Source organism: Euprymna scolopes, chromosome 28 (assembly GCF_053919585.1).
Source record: "Euprymna scolopes isolate OS-2025 chromosome 28, ASM5391958v1, whole genome shotgun sequence".
Taxonomy (NCBI): Eukaryota; Metazoa; Mollusca; class Cephalopoda; order Sepiida; family Sepiolidae; genus Euprymna; species Euprymna scolopes.
Window position 1 is genome coordinate 52078772 of NC_136509.1, and position 21022 is coordinate 52099793.

The 21022-nt window shown below is 29.4% G+C and overlaps 1 protein-coding gene across 3 annotated transcripts in view; it reads right to left on the minus strand.

Annotated features, from left to right (window-relative positions):
• Nucleotides 1-21022, minus strand: part of LOC145249619 (uncharacterized) — a 156806-nt gene that overhangs the window by 51183 nt on the left and 84601 nt on the right. For all 3 annotated transcript variants that reach the window (XM_080111346.1, XM_080111348.1, XM_080111347.1), the window contains 5 exons: nt 20486-20604; nt 18992-19144; nt 4782-4952; nt 2578-2742; nt 1778-1892 (listed from right to left, as the gene is read on the minus strand). In XM_080111346.1, the coding sequence (XP_079967472.1) occupies nt 1778-1892; nt 2578-2742; nt 4782-4952; nt 18992-19144; nt 20486-20604 (723 nt within the window). The remainder of the gene's footprint in view (nt 1-1777; nt 1893-2577; nt 2743-4781; nt 4953-18991; nt 19145-20485; nt 20605-21022) is intronic.

Sequence of the window (21022 nt, forward strand, 5' to 3'; positions counted from 1 at the left end):
ATCTGTTTCCATTTTTGAGACAATATACCATCTGCTTTACCCAAAATGACATATCGGCGGTTGGTCCTATTTTCCTAGCTAAGTTTTCGCATTTCTCTGTACTTCTCCTCCCATTCTGGTCAAACACTCCCTCTTACCGCAATATGTACCTTGCTGCATGCATTCATGACACCATAGTGTCATATAGTAACAACATTAAGCTGGATACTCCACTAGATTAGACAAATTCTTGTCCTGGAATCCAGTAAAAATAAAAAATAAATAAGTACTGTAATGTAGTTAACTAGTTAGAGGAAAATTAATATTCTTAATATTTTTAATGACTCAACATTTGAAAAGAACTGTAATGGAATATTTGAATATCTATGCATATCATATAGAAGTGCTAGCCCCAAGTAGGAGCCCCTTGATTTCTGAGAACTTTGAAGTAAAAAAGAAAAAAGCTTACAGTCCGACTGATTGCAACCGAGACTTCTCTGTGGAAGGTACAGTGGAAGGAGACACTAATAAACAAAAGGGTCCAAGTTGAGATCTGTGTTTATAGCGGACATGTCGATAATTTCCTTGACTATTTTATCAGATAGTTTGACTTAAGAGTTACGTCTGAACGTTCATTGAATTTTTATCTAATAAGGATGAATTTTCTTATTTCTAATGAAAAGTGATTTTTAAGATAGAAACATTTATGAAACCAATTTTTGTTTTCTTACATTATTTACTGGTTCATTTAGTATAATGATTAGAATGTTTGCCGATAAGCCAGTAGAGTCATACCAAAGACTCCAAAAATGATACTTGATTGCTAAACACTCAGCATTATAAAAGGTGAAGATTAAGAGTCATCATTATAATTGGTTTAACGTATGTTTTACATGCTGGCATGTGTTGGACAGCTTTTAAAAATGGACTTCCAAGTTAACCTATCTCTGGTCAGATATTTATTTATCTCTCTTTCTCAAGTTCATCTTTATTACTTCCTCCCAAATTTTTCTTGGTTTTCCCATGTAAGCTGAATCAGCTACTTCAACTGTTCTATTAACCCAGAAACTCTCATTCTTTCGACATAGCCATACATACACATCTACTGTTCCATCCTGTATTCCAAAGATAACAAAATTGCTATTATTTCACAGTCCAGTACGAAGTCATCAGCATACAGAAGCTCTTCTGCACAACCTGTGTAGAACTCCCTAGATAATGCCTCGAAGATACAGATGTAAAGCAATAAACTCTGCACAAAGCCCTGATGCACTCTCAACATTAGTTTTTATTAAATGTGCTGTTTATTCTAACACAACTGAGCATTTCTGCACATTGCTTGAACAACCTTGTTTATTTAATGCGATCCAAACATCTCTTTACACTGTCAGCTTTCTTCAGATCCACAAAAGCAAAATACAGACTCTTCTCTTGTATTTGAGGATAAATAACACCAGTGATATTTCACCTAAAACCCAAACTGCATTTCATCTATGCTTATCTGATTTGCTGCTTAATTATTCTCTTAATCACTTTAACAACTTCATTCCAAATTTATGCCACATTAAAAGTAGATATGTAACAGATTGTAACGGGAAAAGTCAGGTATGTTGGCTAGTTTAGCTATGCAGTTTACATAGCTAGGTCAACTAGAGCAAGTCAGGGATAGAACTAGTTGGAGCTCTCCCCTACATCTCAAGCCAACAAAAAGGAATCTTTTTGTCATTTTTCACTATAGTTGATCCATTTTTTTTCTAGTTGTATTATATTCTGGCAAAGTATTCATGTTATAACTTACCATCTTTCCAAATAAGTTGGATGAAAGGATCCGATGAATTTTGTAGTAAGGCAACAACATTCTCATTGAGAGGATCCATGTTCTTCATCAGCCAAGCTTGGGCAGAATAGTCAACCTGTGATCAAAAGATGAAAATATTAAAATCAACTTTGAATGCAAAATGTATTTAAGATTTGTTTGCTATGCTTCTTTGAGGATCTTTTTCAACCAGCTTCTCAATTCGATCCGCTACATGTACAAAACACCTTTTACATTATTAATACGCTGATTAAATAGTCCATCTGATAGATCCAAAACTAATTTTTTTTACCATTATTTCTGAATTCATCTAATCCCATATTAAAGTGTTCTATGCTATTGCAGTTCTTGCATAAACTACAGCAAAAACATTCAATTGATTAATAGACTTAATTTTGAAAATTTTAGACTAAAAAATATATGATAGAAATGTCACTATTTTGAAAGTTGCAATTACATCAACTCTCATTCTTCTAATAATCTTTTTCTCAAATAAACTGGAAATCAATGTTGCATTACATTAATCTTTACCTACCAGCAGATAGATGCAAGTCATATTTGATTTGATAATTGCCGAAAATTGAATTGAGATGATTCAATTTTATATGCTTCATTTTTCAAACTAAATTGTAAAATATAGAGTTCAGTGGACATGAGAGCATGAGAAACGGGTTGGAAAATTCATTTTTTTTTTTTTTTAATGAGCTTAATAATTGGAATTATTTTTTTAACACAGAAAAGTTAAATTCTTTAAAGTTTCAAAAGTGCAATAATGTACTTGCCTTGCCAGCATAATGAATAAGACTGAAGTCAGCATCAGCACGGAAATCAGGTTTTTCAAATTTGGGATGACCGACATGGTGTCCAAGCAGTTTATCCACATAACTTTTATCAGTGGCTTTGGGAAACCAACATTCCTCATCAAGAAGGGCTAAAATACCCATCGGCTGGAAAAAAAAAAAAAAAAAAAAAAAAAATTACCAAAACCTAGTTTTTTTTGTTTTTAACTTTTTTTATTAAACAAGTCAAATATCAAGCTCCACACTAAATATAAATTTACATGGATTTATATTACATTAAAATATAACTAAATGATACCGATTCCCAGTCTATATGTAAAACTGTGTGTGTGTGTGTGTGTGTGTGTATGTCTGTGCATGGGGGGAGGGCTCAAGGTTTTCAAGTAAATAAAGCGAGATAATTCTTTAAAAGTTACAGAAATAAATTATTTTTAAATAATTAGGGATTCACAGAGGTGAAAAAAAATTTAGTCTGAAGCCCGATCTTGAATTTAATGAAGATAATGTTTTCATTCTTATTATAAAGTATATCTTACCCCACCCCCCATATATTTTGGGGTTACGGTCCCATTTTTTGTTCAAACAAAATAGGTTTTATTCTATTCTCTTTAGAATATGGAAAGAAATACAAAAATTTATCTAAACAATGTTTCTATTGATTACTTGAGATAAAAATGTATGAATTGATTTGACCATGATGTAGTGCAGATTTATTGTAGATAGCTTGTTAAATAAAAATATTAACATGTGTATAATACCAAAGTTAATGTTCTGTGGTATTTGAAAATAGTGGGTTTTGCAAAAGTGAAAGACAAGATTAAATGCTCGTTGCTTTTGATGAGAACCAGAGAGACAACATTTGAGGTTTTGCATATGCTATAGCAAAAGGCAGACACAAACAGAATTGTTTGGTAATAAGTGGAAGACAATAGAGTTTAGAAAGTAATTTATGTAAATTATTCGTTTGAGATTTTTTGTTGCCATTTAAATTTTGATCCTTTGAAAGAAAGCATTTTATTTTAATTTGTCTGCCAATTTGACAGTTTGAACACTCCTTTGGAACAGGGTTTTGTTAATGTATCTTTTGTGATATGCATGGGTTTTCTTAAACATAACTATTTTATAGAGTTTTATGTTGATTTAATTTTAACAAACCAGCTAGTTGTACCAACCCAGCATTGTCTGGGAATCGTTTATCCCACCCACCCATTTTTTTCTTTTTTTAAATAAAAAAATTTAATTATTAATGTATCAATTGACCATTTAATCTATACTATTAATAAAATTCTAAATGTTTATTTGTGTGTGTGTGTGTGTGTACATATAATAAAACTGTCAAACGGATGCACCGAATTGACAAATTCTTTTTTCCCTGAAAGGTGCGAGTCCCTAGATTGTCCTTATCTATATGGTTCGTAACGGACAATGCCAAGTCACACAAAAAGCCCAAAATAAGGGTTTTGAGGCCGTTTCGGGCAAATGTTGAAAAGTTACCTGTATGTCAATGGAATTTAGCACTGTCTGTATACAGTCGCAGTAACATCTTTCGCATACGGACAGGACTTGTGGCACAATGGATAACGCGTCTGACTACAGATCAGAAGATTCCAGATTCAAATCCTGGCAAGTTTCTAATAATTTTAACCATTTTATCCAACGTTTACTCATTATCCTTAGTTAGGGTATTTGTTTTTTTCAGTGATTTTGTTTTGTCCAAAAAAAAAAAAAAAAAAAAAAAAAAAAAAAAAAACGGACCCCAACTCTAATTAGGGCCCCCATTTCTTAGTGTTTTTTCTGAATGAAATGAAACTTTGGTCATAACTAGTTTATTATATTCAAAACATCACATCAAAACACTAGGGTCTTTGGCCTTTTTTTCTGTTCTACAGCATATGTTCTAGATGGCCTCCATTTAGCCTTTGTTTTGTTTTTTTTTGGTCACCCTGTATAAGTCAATGTAGATATGAGAAATACACAGCCTAAAAAATCTTTTATAATTTTATTAATACAAGGAATGAAAGCATTTGGTGGAAGATTGTCTTTCTGAGTAAGATAACACTTTCTTACAGTATAAAACCTATATTTTTCTCTTGAAAATCATTCTTTATGGCTTTCTAATTTGGGCTACTAAGCTGTCATCGTGCTATCCCCTTCCCCCATTAATACAAAAAACAAAAAAGGTTTACCTTTTCAATGAGGTCAATTGTTGGTTGCAAATCGAGTCCGAAGTCTATGAACTTCCACTCTATGCCCTCCCTCTGGTATTCCTCCTGTTCGAGGATGAACATGGTGTGGTTAAAGAGCTGCTGTAACTTTTCATTCGTGTAGTTGATGCACAACTGCTCAAAGGAATTCATCTACAAAAGAATGGACAGAAGTTTCAAAATTTGACATCATGACTGATAATTTGTACGATTACAACTATTTAAATTTTGGTTGTTATATTAGAGTTTAGATAGATGTAATCAGGTGCAATTTTTTGAATTTGGGAGCCTACACAGAATTTCAAATGATCGCACCATTCATACAATGTAAAAGAATCGTCAATTGCTTACAATATCAAACAAAGGCAAAACGTATTAACACTAATAGATCATGAGATAAGACAACCTTGGAAATCCTTTACTGAAATAACTACGCAGATTATGAAATCAGAGAAATCTTGATCTAATGGTTACTAGTGTTAGTTAATCAGTACTACATGACAATCTTGAGGTTTATGGTTCAATCCTTATAGGTGATAATTAAAAATATAAAAATTCTACCCACTTATGACTGGTGAAATGAGATTAAAGGGTTCAGTTCAAAATACTGTACAAATTTTACTAGAAAGGTAAAATTAAAAAAAAAAGTTTATGGTTACATTGATTGGAATGTTATGAATATAATAACCAACTTTAGAATAGTGGTCAGAATAATTCAAATACAAAAACATGTACACATCAACATGACATTTCTAAAGTTATCTGAAAATAAAACTTTTTCCTCCAAATAATCAAAAACTATTTTCAAGTAAAATATAAATTTTCCCATAACTGATAAAATAAGTATATTGTGTGTGTGTGTGTATATATATATATATATATATATATATATATATATATATATATATATATATATCTCACTGACTTGAAACATACTCTTTGAAACGTTTTTTGTTCTAATTCTTGCTAATTAACAGAATAAATTTGATAGGCGTATATATTGAAAATGTGTTATTTCAGAAAATGTTGCTTGACTTCATTACAATGAAACTAGTTTGTTTTGCTGAAGAGTCAATTCTCTTGAAATATCAGTCTGACAAATTTATAACATTAAAAAATACTGTAAAATTTTAAAATTGCATTGGTCAATTTAACTGTAAATACTTTTTCTTCACGATTGAGGCTATTCTTTGACAATTACTGCTTTACAACAGAAAAAAAAATGTAAATAGCATTTTTAGCAATCAGTTTGAGGAAGGATATTTTATTTTAAAACTACCTTCGCAATTTTTTTATTGTCAATAAAAATGTAGCTAATTATAGTCAAAGGCAACTCAAAGGTTTCCTTTTCATTAGCTGCTACACCGAGGTGTAGGGAAAGACACCATTCCATTTCCAAGATTACTCCACTTGCCCTTGATTCTCCCCTTACAATGCTGTTTAAGGAGGGAGCATCTCAAGTACTATTCTTTAGTACTAGTTCTTGCTTTGACTTGGCTGAGGATTGAACCCTAGTCTTCCAGCAATTGAACACTTACCCTTATGCCAAACAGATCATAAATGTAAATAAATACTATTTACAATAATTGAATAACCCAGAATAATTTGCTAGTTTATATTTGAGGGAAAATAGTCCCTTGACAAAACAATTTTCAACGTAATGCAGTTAAAAGGGTTTACCAGCAAGCAACACATGCTATCATGATTTTCTACTGTTGAAAATACTTTGTAGAAATTTCAGTTTTATATTAAAATATTTTATACTGTTTATTAATACTTTTAATACATACAATCCATACAACGATCTGTGATTATATGGAATTGTTTCTAGACAAAAACAGAAAATTGAATTAATAATTACAATTCAAAAAAAAAAATTTACCTAACATTAAAAAAAAAAAAAATCATACAAGATGCAGTTGTCATTTGTTAAAAATAATTTACACATAGCAATTTTTGTTTCACACACACAAAGTGGGTGAGGTAGGGATACATAAGGAAGTTCCTTTGCAATAAACTTGAAAATATATTGCATTTGAATTTCTTTAAAAAAGCTATTGCAATGGGCAGAGAGGTATCAAATAGCTTGGATTTTGAAAAGAAAATCTAAAGTTCTCCTTTGTTAATGTAACTAATGTTTGTAAGTAGCGGAGAAGGGGTGTTATTGACTTCCTGCATTCTCAAAACAAAAACAACTTTTCCAGGTTGCAGTGACAGCAAACAGTTTCTAAATAAGTTGGTGTTTCTTTTTTTTTTTTTTTTTTTTTTACTGTGTGGGGTACCAATACAAAAAAAAAAAAAAAATCCGCTGGCTGAAACTTTTTTTTTTTTTTTTTAATAAACTACAATCATAAAGATTGCAGTTTATCAAACTTATTTTACTCATAATTAAAGTAAACAAATAGAATTCATTGCCAACATTTCAAGAATTCAAAAATTTTTTTATTTGTTTTAACTGAGTGCTGCCGTCGCGATTGTAGGACAAGCTGTCTATCTTTTCTGAGTACCCATTTCTCCAGCATTCAAGTATATTAGTCAAATATAATAGTGCCAAAAATACCGAGTGATTTTGTTTTTACTCCTTTTTGATTTGCTATTTGGCAAATTTTACATGCTTAGTAATTGAAGAATATACAGTTTATTTCAGAATAGAATTAATATAGAACACCTTAAACTTTATACTTTTCTTGCACATGCTCAAATTCTGTCATAATGCTTTCCTAAACAGCCATAGATATTATACAGCCTAGAGATAAGGGTCCAGAATTCTATAATAGTAAATAATGTAATGTGAGCCTTGAAACTGAAAAAGAGAGAATGTTCATGCACTCTTTACAATGAACATTTGAAAACAGAAATGTCTAGCACTTGATGTCAGTATTTCAATGATCTATGATCATAAAAACTTTTTTTTTTAACATTTATGAACAATCCTCCTCCTCGCAACATTGAATCCATATTATTTTATGCCTATACCCTCATTTTTCATATACAACTGTATTTCATGATGGGTGGCACTGGCACTTTTGAATCATTAAATGGCATCACAAATTGCTCAATTCCAGTCTAAATAATTTCCTTGTCCAGTTTCATTCCATATATTGTTGGTCCAGAGATCCATTCTAAGTCAGACCTAACAGTGACTATCTGGTTATCCTTGGCCACCAATTTTCTTTTTTTTTTTAAAACTAGAAATGAAGTGATAAACGGTCAATGCTGTCCAGATTTTAGGCAGTTTCTCTTCAATCGATAAAATCAGAGCTAGTAAAACAATCCTTGTATTTAGTGGGATAGTCAATCCATTTTATTCTCATGATCCTGCAAAGACATTGTTAGTGAAATACATCTATGTACATTATTCAACCGCAATTGTCCAGGTTTCAAAACTATGGAGTTAGATTAATAATTGCATCATTTTGGTTTAGAGTAAAATTTCTGCTGCTACTGCTGGTTTAGTATTAAAGTGTTAGTGTTCATGAGAGCTGGAAGTGAATTATGTTATTTGGTTCATCCGTAACTATAAAATATGATTCTTATGTTTGTTGGGTTATTAGTATCTGATTTGTGTACATATCAACCTTGTTAGTTGAAAAACTTCAATCCTCACACATTTGGGGACAGTTTTATTGGGGTCATCTGCAAAATGTAGATGCTGATACAAATGAATTCAAATTCTCACAAAGTAATGCTGCTTTTTGAGACAATTCTCAGAAACTATAGTAAATAGCATTCAAATTTTATGTTATGCAGAAGTGACATTGTGTAGAAAACATTTCAAGATTTTCCCATTTTCCTTAGATTGCTAATTGTCAGATGGTCATTTGTAACACTTATTTCAATTTAGTATGATAGACATATTCTCTTGCTTCTATGATTTCTGTAAATGGTAAAATTTATGACTATTTTATAATCTGGAAATTATAAGCTATGTTTTTCACTTCACTGAAACATTTCAGCACAAATTTGCATAACAAACTTAAAATTGCATTATTTACTCTAGTTCCTGAGGATTATTATCTAAGAAGCAACAAATTGAATATGCAGGCAAGCACACACAAGGAACAGGAAATATACAGTTGGAAATTTTTACACAATGTCAGAAACTGATTTCTAGCTACATAATTGCTAACAAATCCAAAACATTTTACCTGACAAACGATAAGGAGGAAAAAAAAAAAAAAAAAGTCATTTTCTTTTTGAATTATTGAGATGGTTAAAAAAAAAAAAAAAAAAAAAAAAAAAAAAAAAAAAAAAAAATATATATATATATATATATATATATATATATATAGGTCATCAAACCGTAAAGCAGCTTTATGCATGGACTGAATGACTAAAAGACTACCATTTAAATGCAAAAATAATGAAAAAAAAAAAAAAGTATGACTTTCATTTGTCTTGCTACCTTTAAAAAAATTATTTTATCCAAGATAAGACCAAGTAACAGCATAAAATAATCTCTGTAATTTTCTGTTACACAGACTTGTTATTGGAGAAATATTTAAAGTTTTTTTTTTTTTTTAAATTTTTTACATAAAGTTTTGTTTAAGATTTTATGTTTTAAAACTTAAACTGTTAGCATAGTTAACTATTTTCAACTAAACAATTGGAGACAAACGAGTCCCAATCAGATTGAATCAACTTCCTCTATAAGTTTAATCTTAAAAATAGACATCAGACGCCTTCAATTAAAGAAGTTACAAATATTTTAAAGAAAAATTTGTTTTCAATAAAACCTGAAATATTACTCATTTACATAACAAGTCTGCATAATATTAGAATCAGATGGGCTAATTACTGGGGATCGTTATCTTCTCCTCAAACAAAATGGGAACAAATATCTTAGAACCCATATTGTCAATGCAATGGTTAAAAATTACCAATACAACATCTAGAAGAAACTTTCTTGGATGAAGGTTCAGTTGATAAGATAATTCTGTCAAATTGAATGGAACTTTATTGAGTGGTAAGGAAAGGGAGTTTAGTTTGAGAGATTGGAATCAAGTTAATCCAGACATATCAACCAACATCTAGAATAACTTACCTGGATAAGCTGAAGGAGATCAGAATGAACATTAGCATAGTTTTATAAAGATTGAAAGGTATATGATAAACAAAACAAATATATAGAAACCACATGAAGACTTAACGGGTTTCACCTTTATGATCAAATTGGAGTAGAAATTAAAATCACATTTTCATACATTTTATAAACATTTCTTTTCAGTATATTTTATTTTGAAAACCCTGTTATAAAAATAAATTTAGTAAAGATATGTTACAAAAAATTCTGCAAGTCTTGTAAATTTCCAGTGCTTCCATGTGTATTTTTTTTATATCAATACATGTCCAGTTGCCTTTCCATAAGCAGTACAATAAAAACACAATTTACTAATTTTTATTCAGTTTTATATTGCTATCAGGCGATGTTTAAATTTAGGGTACTTACGCCCTTATGTTACCATGCTGAAATAACATTTAGAAAGCCATTCTTAACATGGGAAAGGTGTTTTGTAATTATTCTATACTTTCACCTAACAGTTTAATAAAAGATATTGTAAAACTTGCATTTAACTTAATATTATTTTTAAAAATATAGCACGGTAACATAAGTGCATAAGCACCAAATTTAGTTATCTTTTGGATTTGTTACATGGCAATCTTAAAAAGAAATAAAGAAAAAAAGTGGGGATGCCATAAAATATCCTGCGACAGGACATTTTAATGACAGCTCTACTCAATCATGTAAATTGTAAAAATTTGGCAAAATATCTCTAGAATTTTCATAGTTTTCAATGTTTTAAAAGCTTTTAAATCATACATTTTTAGAAATGTCCCTTATTTTCACACAAATCAAACTTAGCAAAACTCATTTTGCCCTGCAAAATAAAGGTTATCACTAAAGCTTTATGTAGAACTCTTCATATACAAATTCTTCAAAGATGATTAATGTATAAGAGTTCTCGTTATATTCAAAATAATTTTATACAATATATCATTATGTTCATTATTAAAGCGTAACAAATGGTGCAACTGAAACCCAGAACTGCAGTGGCGACCTATTTCAAAACATCCAAGTTTTCTATCTCAAATATGTAAAATTAAATTTGAATTCAATTATGACATTAACTTTACATAAACCTATTAACTTTTGCATTAATTTTGTTGTATAAAATTATATTGTTTCTATTGTTTTTGTTTCTTATTAATGTCAACTAAAATTCAACAATATAGTTTTTAAATACATTTTTGTAACGACAATTACAAATCCAAAAATTATTTTTTCGATATATAGGTTAATATCAGAAAAATATTTAACTAAAAAATTTAAAATGAAAAAGAGCTTTTAATATTGATCCAGAGTTATGGGTCTCAGTTGCAGTACTATGAAAAGGTCTTTAGTATAGAACACCACGGTTTGAACATACTGTCAAAAGAAAAAAGAAAAACTGAACAATTTACAGGATTGGAGTCTGATTTAATATCAAGTATTATTTTTTTTATTTCAAAAGTAGTCAACAGTTTGCCACAATCTAAATATGATCAAGTGGTAGATAGTAATTTTTATTTTTTTTTAATAAAGCTCTGGTTAAAAGCTTTACTTTCAAAAAAGAAAATACAAATTGCATAATGCAAGCAAAGAGAAGCATTTATTTTGTCAAAAGTCATTCTTAATTTGTTAAGCCTCAATTCAGCACAAATTAAAATATATACAGACTATTTACTATTCATATGAAGATCTAACTGGATAGTTCCTAAAAATACCTTTTATTGGATTTATCAAATTTCACACGTAAATGTTCTAAACTATTGCTATTCAACTTGTTCAAAACTATTACTCCATAAGAAAAAAAAAAATCAGTACTTATGCAGAGAAGTTACCATGTTGAAATAACATTTAGAAACCCATTCTTAAAACAGGGAGGATGTTTTGTAACTATTCTGTATTTTCACCTAATAATTTAATAAGCAAAAGATATTGTAAAACTTTAATTTAACTTGAAAATACTATAAAAAAAAATAAATAGCATGGTAACTTCTGTATAAACACCAGAAAATCAATTGGTTAATAGTTTTGGTCTTTGAAATCTTCCTTAACAGTAACTTTGCAGATTTAAAAAGAATTGCCATTATTTTGAAGATTTCAAGTAATAAATCAGTTATTATCCTTAGTAAAATAGTTAATTTTAATATTTTATTTTTAAAAACTTCCTGGAACATACCTAGAACTTTATAAAAATAGGATTTCTTTTTATAATAACGTTATTTCAACATGGTAACTTCTCTACATAAGTACTGATTTTTTTTTTCTATTAGAGTAATAGTTTTGAACAAGTTGCCAAATAATTTAGAACATTTAAACATGGAATTTGATAAAATAAAAATAGGTAGGAATTTTTTATTTATTTATTAAAATCAAGCATAGTTAGACTTTCCATCCAGGAAATATTTGGACCCCTTCATCAAAATATAAAATTCTCACCCCCCCCAAAAAAAAAAATACCTGCTTTTTTTGTTTATATAAAAAAAAAAAAAAAAAAAAAAAAAATTAAATTCTTTGCCCAACCCTAATACAGGTATTCATGCTTGGCACTTCGAGAATGGCTTCCAAGGAACATAGGAAGATGTTAAATGGCATTGATATCTCCCCAGTTTTGACTGGCTTTGGTATCAGTCTACTTTTCATAAAAATATTTTATGCTTGGATCCTTTTTTTTTTTTTTTTTTTTTTTTAGAGGGTCAATCCGTCATTCAAAATCCAATTCTTACCCTAATATAATCTTCAGTGTCACATGATCACTCATGTGACAAACACATTAACAGGTTCAGCTGGTTTTGCTAATATATTTAAAGCCCTGAGAAGGGTTTTCAATTAGTTTTTTTTTTTTTTTTTTTGGCAGACAAAACCAGTTTTACAGTAAAATCTTGATTAGAGGATTAAATGTTTGGACATGACCTCAGACACACTAAATATCTTAAAAAAAAAAAAAAAAAAAAAAAAAAAAAAATGGAGTCAAGATTTAATAAATATATAGTTATGAAGAAATTGTCCTCCTAACAAACACCCATACGAATAAAAATATTGGTCCACTAACTTGTGAAATCAGCTAGTGACCATTCTGATAAAACATTTTCCTCTTAAAAAATATATCTGGTAGTTATATCCTCTTTAACAACTAAGTAACCTTTTGAGTTGTTTTATTCTCCCTCCACCCAACTTTGATCATTCCATAGAGTAGTGAACTTACTTTGCTCCTTAAACTAGCATTTATCTCCAAATCAGAACATTGTCCACTTCAGACCTATATTTGAATATTTTCACTACCCTCCAAAAACCATGTTATTTCCATTATTGTTTGCTCTCGTTTTTATTGTGCCTATTCATATTCCCATTCAATAAAATACAATCGCTTGTGTCACTGTTGTTCCTTCAGCATGATATATTCTCAAACAAACCTAAAATCCAAGTTTTGGAACAGATAATCACTTTTTATCTTATTTGCATTTGAATCCGAGAAATTATTTGTTCATACCTAGCAACATATTCCTTTGTGTAAGATGTTATAGTTGGTCCATAACAATACTTAAATCTTTAAGTCCAAATGCTAATGAAAAGAATTTTAGATGGATTGTAATTTGGCTACAACATTGAAAGAGATAAATAACAAGTTCCTGAAAATGGCAAACTAATTAAATATTTCTACCATTGAATGAATACTTTTAATTTTGAAACATTTGATCAAACACTTTTCACTAATTAAAGTGTATGAATGAAAGCGGTTAATAAAAAAAAAAATATTCAATACAACCACCACCACCACAAAGTAGGGATGGAGGGAGGGGTTCATAAGTTATTTATACTGTTTTATCTTGAATCTCTAGAAGCAGAAGATTAAAACCGTTTCGATCACGAGGCCGGCATTAAAACCATTTTGAACATGAGATAGCAAAAGCTTTTATCTTATTTGTTCCCTGCTAAAAATGTGCAAGAAAAAGGCTTAAAAGTTGTAGTGCTCTATTTTCTAAGCACATGCAAATATTGAATGGGGAAATTTACATCTACATATAAGAAAAGTAGAATGCTGATGCGGGTTGATAAGATAAATTAAAAATCAAACAAGTGCCGACAGGTGATGGGAGAAGGTGGTGAAGAAACGATTTTAAAATTCATTGCTACTATTCATGGCGTTTTACATGGAATGCTTACAGTGTGCAACCGACACCTGGAACTGGAGGTCTATACTAAAAGACTTATTTTAATTATATATTTTTTAAAATATTACTAATTGTATGAAATTTAGATTTGTTTTAGAGAAAATAGATTAAAATATATTTCTCTTATGTCCATGGCGCTCTTTATTAAAGGTTAACTTTATAGCACAGAGACAAAACTGAAGGCCCATTTAAATTTTTTTTTTCTTTTTAAAATATCTGTTAGGATAAATGATCACCTACAACATTTCAAGATACTTAAAAATGTTTTTCCTCTTCAACAAAGCTATTGTGTTAGATTTTCAAAGTCACATAAATAGCATTAACATATTAAACTTTGCTTTTGACTAGCCAATTTTCATTTGTTACTGATAATATAAAATATTTTTAAATAATCACCAAGGGAAGGAGGGATAAATCATTTTAAATTGATAATAGTTGTGTACCTTATAGTTGTATAACTAAAATGTTATTTCCTTTTTTGTAAGAGCTTAAAAATGTGTGAACTTATAAAAAGTAAATTTAACAAAGTATTGAATTTTAGCATCAAATGAAAAATAGAAGCGAATATTTTTTTATATGAGAAAATTAATGAAAAGTAACTTATCAAGAATGTTACATAGTTAATGGGAAAATAGCAATTGTGACATTTAAAAACAGGGCCCCAGTTCTGGTTCTCAGTTGCAGCACAAGTAAGCCTTTAGCATGGTACAGTTGGAGGATTAGGGAATAGGGAGAAAAATAAAATGTTGAAGTTTTGAAGAAAAGGTTTAAATTAATGCATGAATAACAGAAAACATTTAAAGTCAATTATTTCAACATGCTGCTTCTTGAGATGACAATTCTAAGTAACAACAACATGATCTAATGTTTTTATGTAGACTTTTTTGTGTAGAAAATTAATATTTCATGTTTTAGCAAGTAGTTATCTTTTCTTACCAATCATGATTTCAATGCAAACAATCAAAATAGTAGATTCTTGAAAGTTTGTGCAATTTTCAACTTTTAAAAAATTTTTCATTCAAACATCAACTTACTTTTCTATACAATAAATTTACACAAGAAAATTAGAATCCTATTTACTGCAGTTATTTAGGATTGTTATGTTAAGCACCGCTTTTTTTTCTTATATAAATAAACCATTTCTATTTTTAAAAGTGTTCCTTTATGTGAATACGCTTTGGTGATAAATTCTAGCTGAAAATAAAACCTTAGTTTATAACTTCTTAACAGAAAAAAAATCTTGTTTAATCTTTGTTCAGAAATTGTTTTAAATCTAACAATAGTTCAATGAAAATATTTGTTTAAAAAAAGATAAAATATTGAAACCAAAGAGTTTCAATGAAAAAAAGAGTAAGTGTTGTGTTCAATATATTGTTCTCTCCTGCTTTATAAGCGGAGGAAAAAAAAAAACAAAAAAAAAACAAGAGGAAAAAGTCGAAGCAGCTAAGAATACAATATTGGATAGCAGAATTAAAACATAAGCTAAAGTCTAACAACCACAGCACACACCTACTCACTCCTCTAAAAAAATCTTTTTAACAGATGTTCTTGAAAAACGTTTTTGATTAAAGATTAAGCATTAAACCACAAGGTTATAAAAAAGTCTTAGATACATCATGTGTTCATTTTTAAAATATAAATCAAAGTATTTTTTAAATATACTCTTAAAGCATTAATATTTGTCAATATCTTAAAATATTTTCAGAAAATGAAAGAGTTTTGATTCATAAAAATAAATTTGAAATTCCAGCGCTTCTTGACATTATTGCCTCATAATACAAGTAAGAATAGAGATTGACAATCCTCTGGAATTTACGTGATGATAAAAAACATGGTCTTCAATTAAACTGAATACTAATCCAGGTCTAGGATTAAAATCAGAAATGCCAAGATTGAGGTCAAGATCATAACTTTGGATTTGCTCGTGCAAAACAATATCTAAAATTATAAACTTCTGGAAGTTTTAAAAAAATTTTTTTAAATAAATAACACTTATACAAGAGTGGCTTTTTCAACAAACATAGTTCAAGGCCCAATTTTATGAAACGTTTACACACGAATAGAACCTTATGTAACATCACATGAAGCTTGTTATTTTGCATGTTAATTACTGGTGTTGATATTCCCCCATTTAGAGTTGCTTTTCTTTGTATTTTTGAATCAGTTTTAACATTTCCAGATTCCACCTCTTTGCATACATTTTCGAATACAACAGCTACCTTGATTCAGGTTTCATTCTTTCCATTTGTCTTACCGATATGTGATTCTTCTATATTGAAATCTACCATAGATGATAGGTCTGCACTTACCATCTATAGCGTTTCTAGTAGATCCTTTTTCTGCTAGATTTTGCAAGACTCAAACAGGATAAAATGAAAAAATTTTTTTCTATAATTTTGTAGTTTAATCTTTTCTAATCAAAATGCATTTCATACCTCAAAAGTATAGATTTTATGAGGGGTGAGTGGGATGTTGCTGTAGTATACCTTAGCTGAAACATGCAAATGTAAAATTTAAAGCTCTTGTGCATCTCCCACTGAATTAACAGTGAAGGAAAGAAGAAATGGGAGACTTGGTTACCTTCCCATCAGAACTCTGCGGCAAAGAGTAAAAAGCAAAAGGAGTTTAGAGAACAAACGAATTTGAAAATAAATTTGACAGTTGTGGAAATGTTGCAAGTTTTTACTCTGGTAAAATGTTATAAATTTATTACCTAATAAAGGCATTAAAAAAAAAAAAAATAAAATAAAAAAAATAAAATTGGGAGGGGTAAAAATTTCATACAGATTTCCAGAGTTCAACAGGAGGATTTGAGGTTACATCTGCCCAAACGTTGTGAGAAGAACATCTAAAATGAGAACAGTAATCGAAATACCTAAAAATATCTCGCAACATTTGAACACTTCAGATTATTGAATGCTGAATTTCAAGTTTCAAGTTTTTAATATCTCCAATTATTCATAAGTAAAAGGGAATGGTAGTTTGCTTGAAGCAATTGACATGCGTTTTAATTTACTTACATAAAATTAATATATCTAGTAAAACTAAATGATTTTTATTTCAGAATATTAAAAACACAACAAAAGACAGACCTGTAGCACAGTGGTTAGAGAACTTTGTAAAATTCAGCTGTAAGTTACATACTTTTGATGGTTCAATCTTCAGTATGGGCGATTGAAAATACAATTGAAAATTACTTATTTCTACTCATTCATGGCTGATGAACGAGAGCATGCTACCTCCGTGGATTAAATAACGGGTTCTGTTTATCAAACTTCTGAATCTTTGTCGAACTCATAAATCTGCACAGAATTTCAAAGATCGAAACATCAAAATGATAAAAGCAGTTCAAAGAATCCAAGTCGGAAAATTCATTTTATTTATAGCTTTTTACTTTTTTGAAATTCTTTTAACTTTAAGGTCTACCCAGCTTGGTGAAGGAAGTTAATTTTATTATTCTTATGAGCATTATAAAAAGTGTATTTCAACTGAAGTCAGCAATCAAACCATTACAAATGATTCTATTAGTTGAAGCAGATTATTCAAGCTGAGCCTGACCCCAAAAGTCACGTTGATATAATAAATATAGTTCATAAGTATTTCTAGTCTTTTGCAATAAGTTATTTAATTATTAATAGAGCACAAGTGGCAGTTTAAAAAATAAAAAGGTTTTTAAAGAAGAAGCATTGACAAGGTAACCAAAATGTTCCAGAAGAACCACATTTGAAATTTATTCAACAATTTCCTCCTTTTAAAACAATATTCCAAATTAATAGAAAAGGCTTGAAACTGTCAAAAAGCAACATTTTTTTTTAGTTTTTAGACGAACATAAAATTGTGATATATCAAGAAAAACCGATAGTATAAATGAAAATAGTACTAATAAACATCAAGTTCTCCTGATGGAATGATAGTTGAAAGAACTCTGCTCATTGTTTTTAAGGATATTCATGAATTTTGTACCTCAAAGCATTATATAACATTTATATAATCTCTTTATAATATCTGGAACTTATTAAGAGAAGTGAAGACAATTGGTAAGACTTGAAGAATCTTTAAGAATATTTAAAGCTATAATACTATTTTTTATAATGTAATAAAAAAGAACTAGAATGGTGCTGGACTAAGTTTTTTTTTTTGTTCTATCCAGTCGCTGAAGCAAACAACCAGCTAGCAATAAATTATCAGGCAAGAATATCAATCTTTAGCAGAATTAAACGACACCACTGCAACCCTAACATTTCCCCAGTAATATTAGTTTAAATCTGATGAATTAGGTAATTTTGTAGAAATTTCTGATACTAAACTTCATCTTTTGTCCTCAATGAAAGAAATCCTAGATTGAAGCAATTTTTATTTTTGTTCCAATTCAGAGTATCCCTTTTAAGGAGCTAGATTTTCCCCATATTAAAAACAGATCTTGCGTCTGTCCTGATGGGGAGGATAGTAAAGAGGAGCATCACTGAAAACACCTTGAAGCAAATTGTGACAAATCTTGTTAACTGATCACAAAATTGAATTTTGGACTGAACTATTTAACCCACAATTTGATCTTGTTCGATCATGACTGAACAATTTTTACAACTTTTGTAGAACCTGAAAATTTAATGATATAATAATCAGGACATGAAAAATTTCACTCAAAATATTTTAAAAAAATGTTTGTCAAAATAAAATTACTACCTTACAATTAGTAAGATTCAAAATTAATTGTAAAAAAAAAAAAAAAAAAAAAAAAAAAATTCAGATATTAAAATGAACATTAAGCCAATACATTGTTAATGACTACAATAGCAATTACTACAAAAAATATTGTTAATTTACAAGTAACAACATTAAGTTAGTTTTCTACATGAAGAAAAAGGACCAGTCTCATCATGGAAAATTGTTTTTTTTACCTATATAGAACTGAATCGGACATTTTGACCCATAATCATCGATGTAGAAAAATAAAAGAATTAAAAAACAGACCATACCTTGAAAATTTCAAAGCCAGCAATATCCAATATTCCAATAAATGAGGCTCCTTGGCGTTTCGTTCTATCCAAGGATTTATTGATTCGGATCACTAGCCATTTGAACATGCGTTCATAACATGCTTTAGAGATGGCCTCTACAGAATACTCTGCCTACGAGGAGGGAGAAAAGAAAAATTCAGGGTTACTTAAAGAATAGAAATTTTAAAAAATTCAACACACCCTTAAATACAAAAAACAAAAAAATCTCATGTTACCCTACAATCACTAATTAAATACACCATTAACCACAACTTTTGGTAGATTAAGGGAAAAGTCTTTCTGATATTTGTATTAGAAAAAAAAAAGTTAATGTTTTACCAATTTAGAAGCCACTTTTTCATTTAGAGAGAGAGTACTTGTTTCATAAATAATTATTAATCATAACTTGTAGTATTTTTGTCAGAGAAACTTTGAGGGATAAAAGTTTCATTTTTTTTATCAAAAGATAATGCCAAGGAACTTCTATTTGTCTGCCATTTGTATCACTTTTCCATTCAATTTCAAACATGGATCACTATTTTCTGCAGATTGCAGAAATGGGAGCACTCTTCACTAGACAATATGAAAATTTTCTTCAATCCATTTGATTTTATTTAAACTTAGTTGTAATTCACATTCAGCCAGATGCATAAGTCTTGCTGGACAGCAAATTAAGGCGGCATCTACATAGTGAGCTATTCATTAGTGTGAAGGGTTTTAACAATATTTTAGACATTAAAGAACATCACTGATCAGATATTTCCTTGAGGTACTCATTTTTCTTTTGAGTGTAGATTCCACTCTCACTTCAAAACTATTTTCTAAGAAATTTTGGATAAAAAAGAGCCATCCTGACTTTTAACCTGAGGTCTCAAAGGTCTTTCATTATACCATACTTCCAGATAATGTATACTTTCTCCAGTTGACCAATACCTCTCAAATAAAAGTTTTCATACCTCTCAAATAAAAGTTTTCATACTAATCAAATGGTCAGTAGTACTGTTTTTTTACTAAAATCAAACTATGGCACTGATGTCAGATTTGATTCTAAGAACTATTCATTATCCTTTGAACTACTTTACTGAAACAACTATCAATACTATCAGTTCATGGTTTGAAGGATTATTAAAGTGTTTTCCCAGTTTAGATATTAATGTTGCTGGTTTCCAAAGATTTGGAATTCTTCTGTCAATCTATATTTTGTTATAGATTGCTAGAAAATGTTTGGCTGGCTGTGACAATTAGTTTAAAAATTCTTAGGATATATCATCTGATCAGACTGATTATCATGGATTTTTTAATCCTCTTCCTTATACTAAGTCTTGAAAAACTGATACACTTGTATTCATTCATATATATATATATATATATATATATAATTTCAATAAAGAGTGTATTTGCCTTCATTTATTTGCTGGAGAATTGTTCAAATTTGGGAAATATGAAAAATAGAGAATGTGAGAAGATACTTACTTGTTCTTTTGTTTGAGCCTTTGTAACATGATCTCGGCCAACTTTGATTTTGGGTCTAAGGAAAGCTTGAGTCAGGGCAGTGACATTCAAGCCTAACAAATGGCAGACTTTCTGAGCAACTAAAGAAAAAAAAAAAATGGCAAGTTGTTATATTTTATGCAAAATGTGATGAACATTCTGATAAAATAAACAAGTGTAAAGTTTAATCTAAAATTTTAAAATATTTTGTAAAAGAGTGACAGATCGATCCAAAAAGAGCAAATAATGCCTGGCCTCCAGAGACTTAATATATTTTAATCTTACTCAGATTTAAGTGAGAGTTTTCTAGAAATGGAATATTTATCCTTACTACAAGCAATAACAACTAAAAATAAATAAAAAATTACTTAACACTACATAGTCATGACCTAAAAAAATTAAATTATGGATTAAAGAGTTCAATTCAAAATTCTGTAGATAAGAGTTTGAAAAAAAAAAATGCATCTAAAGAAGGTCAAAATCAGCTAAATAATTGTAAACAATGACTAAGAGGAGAAT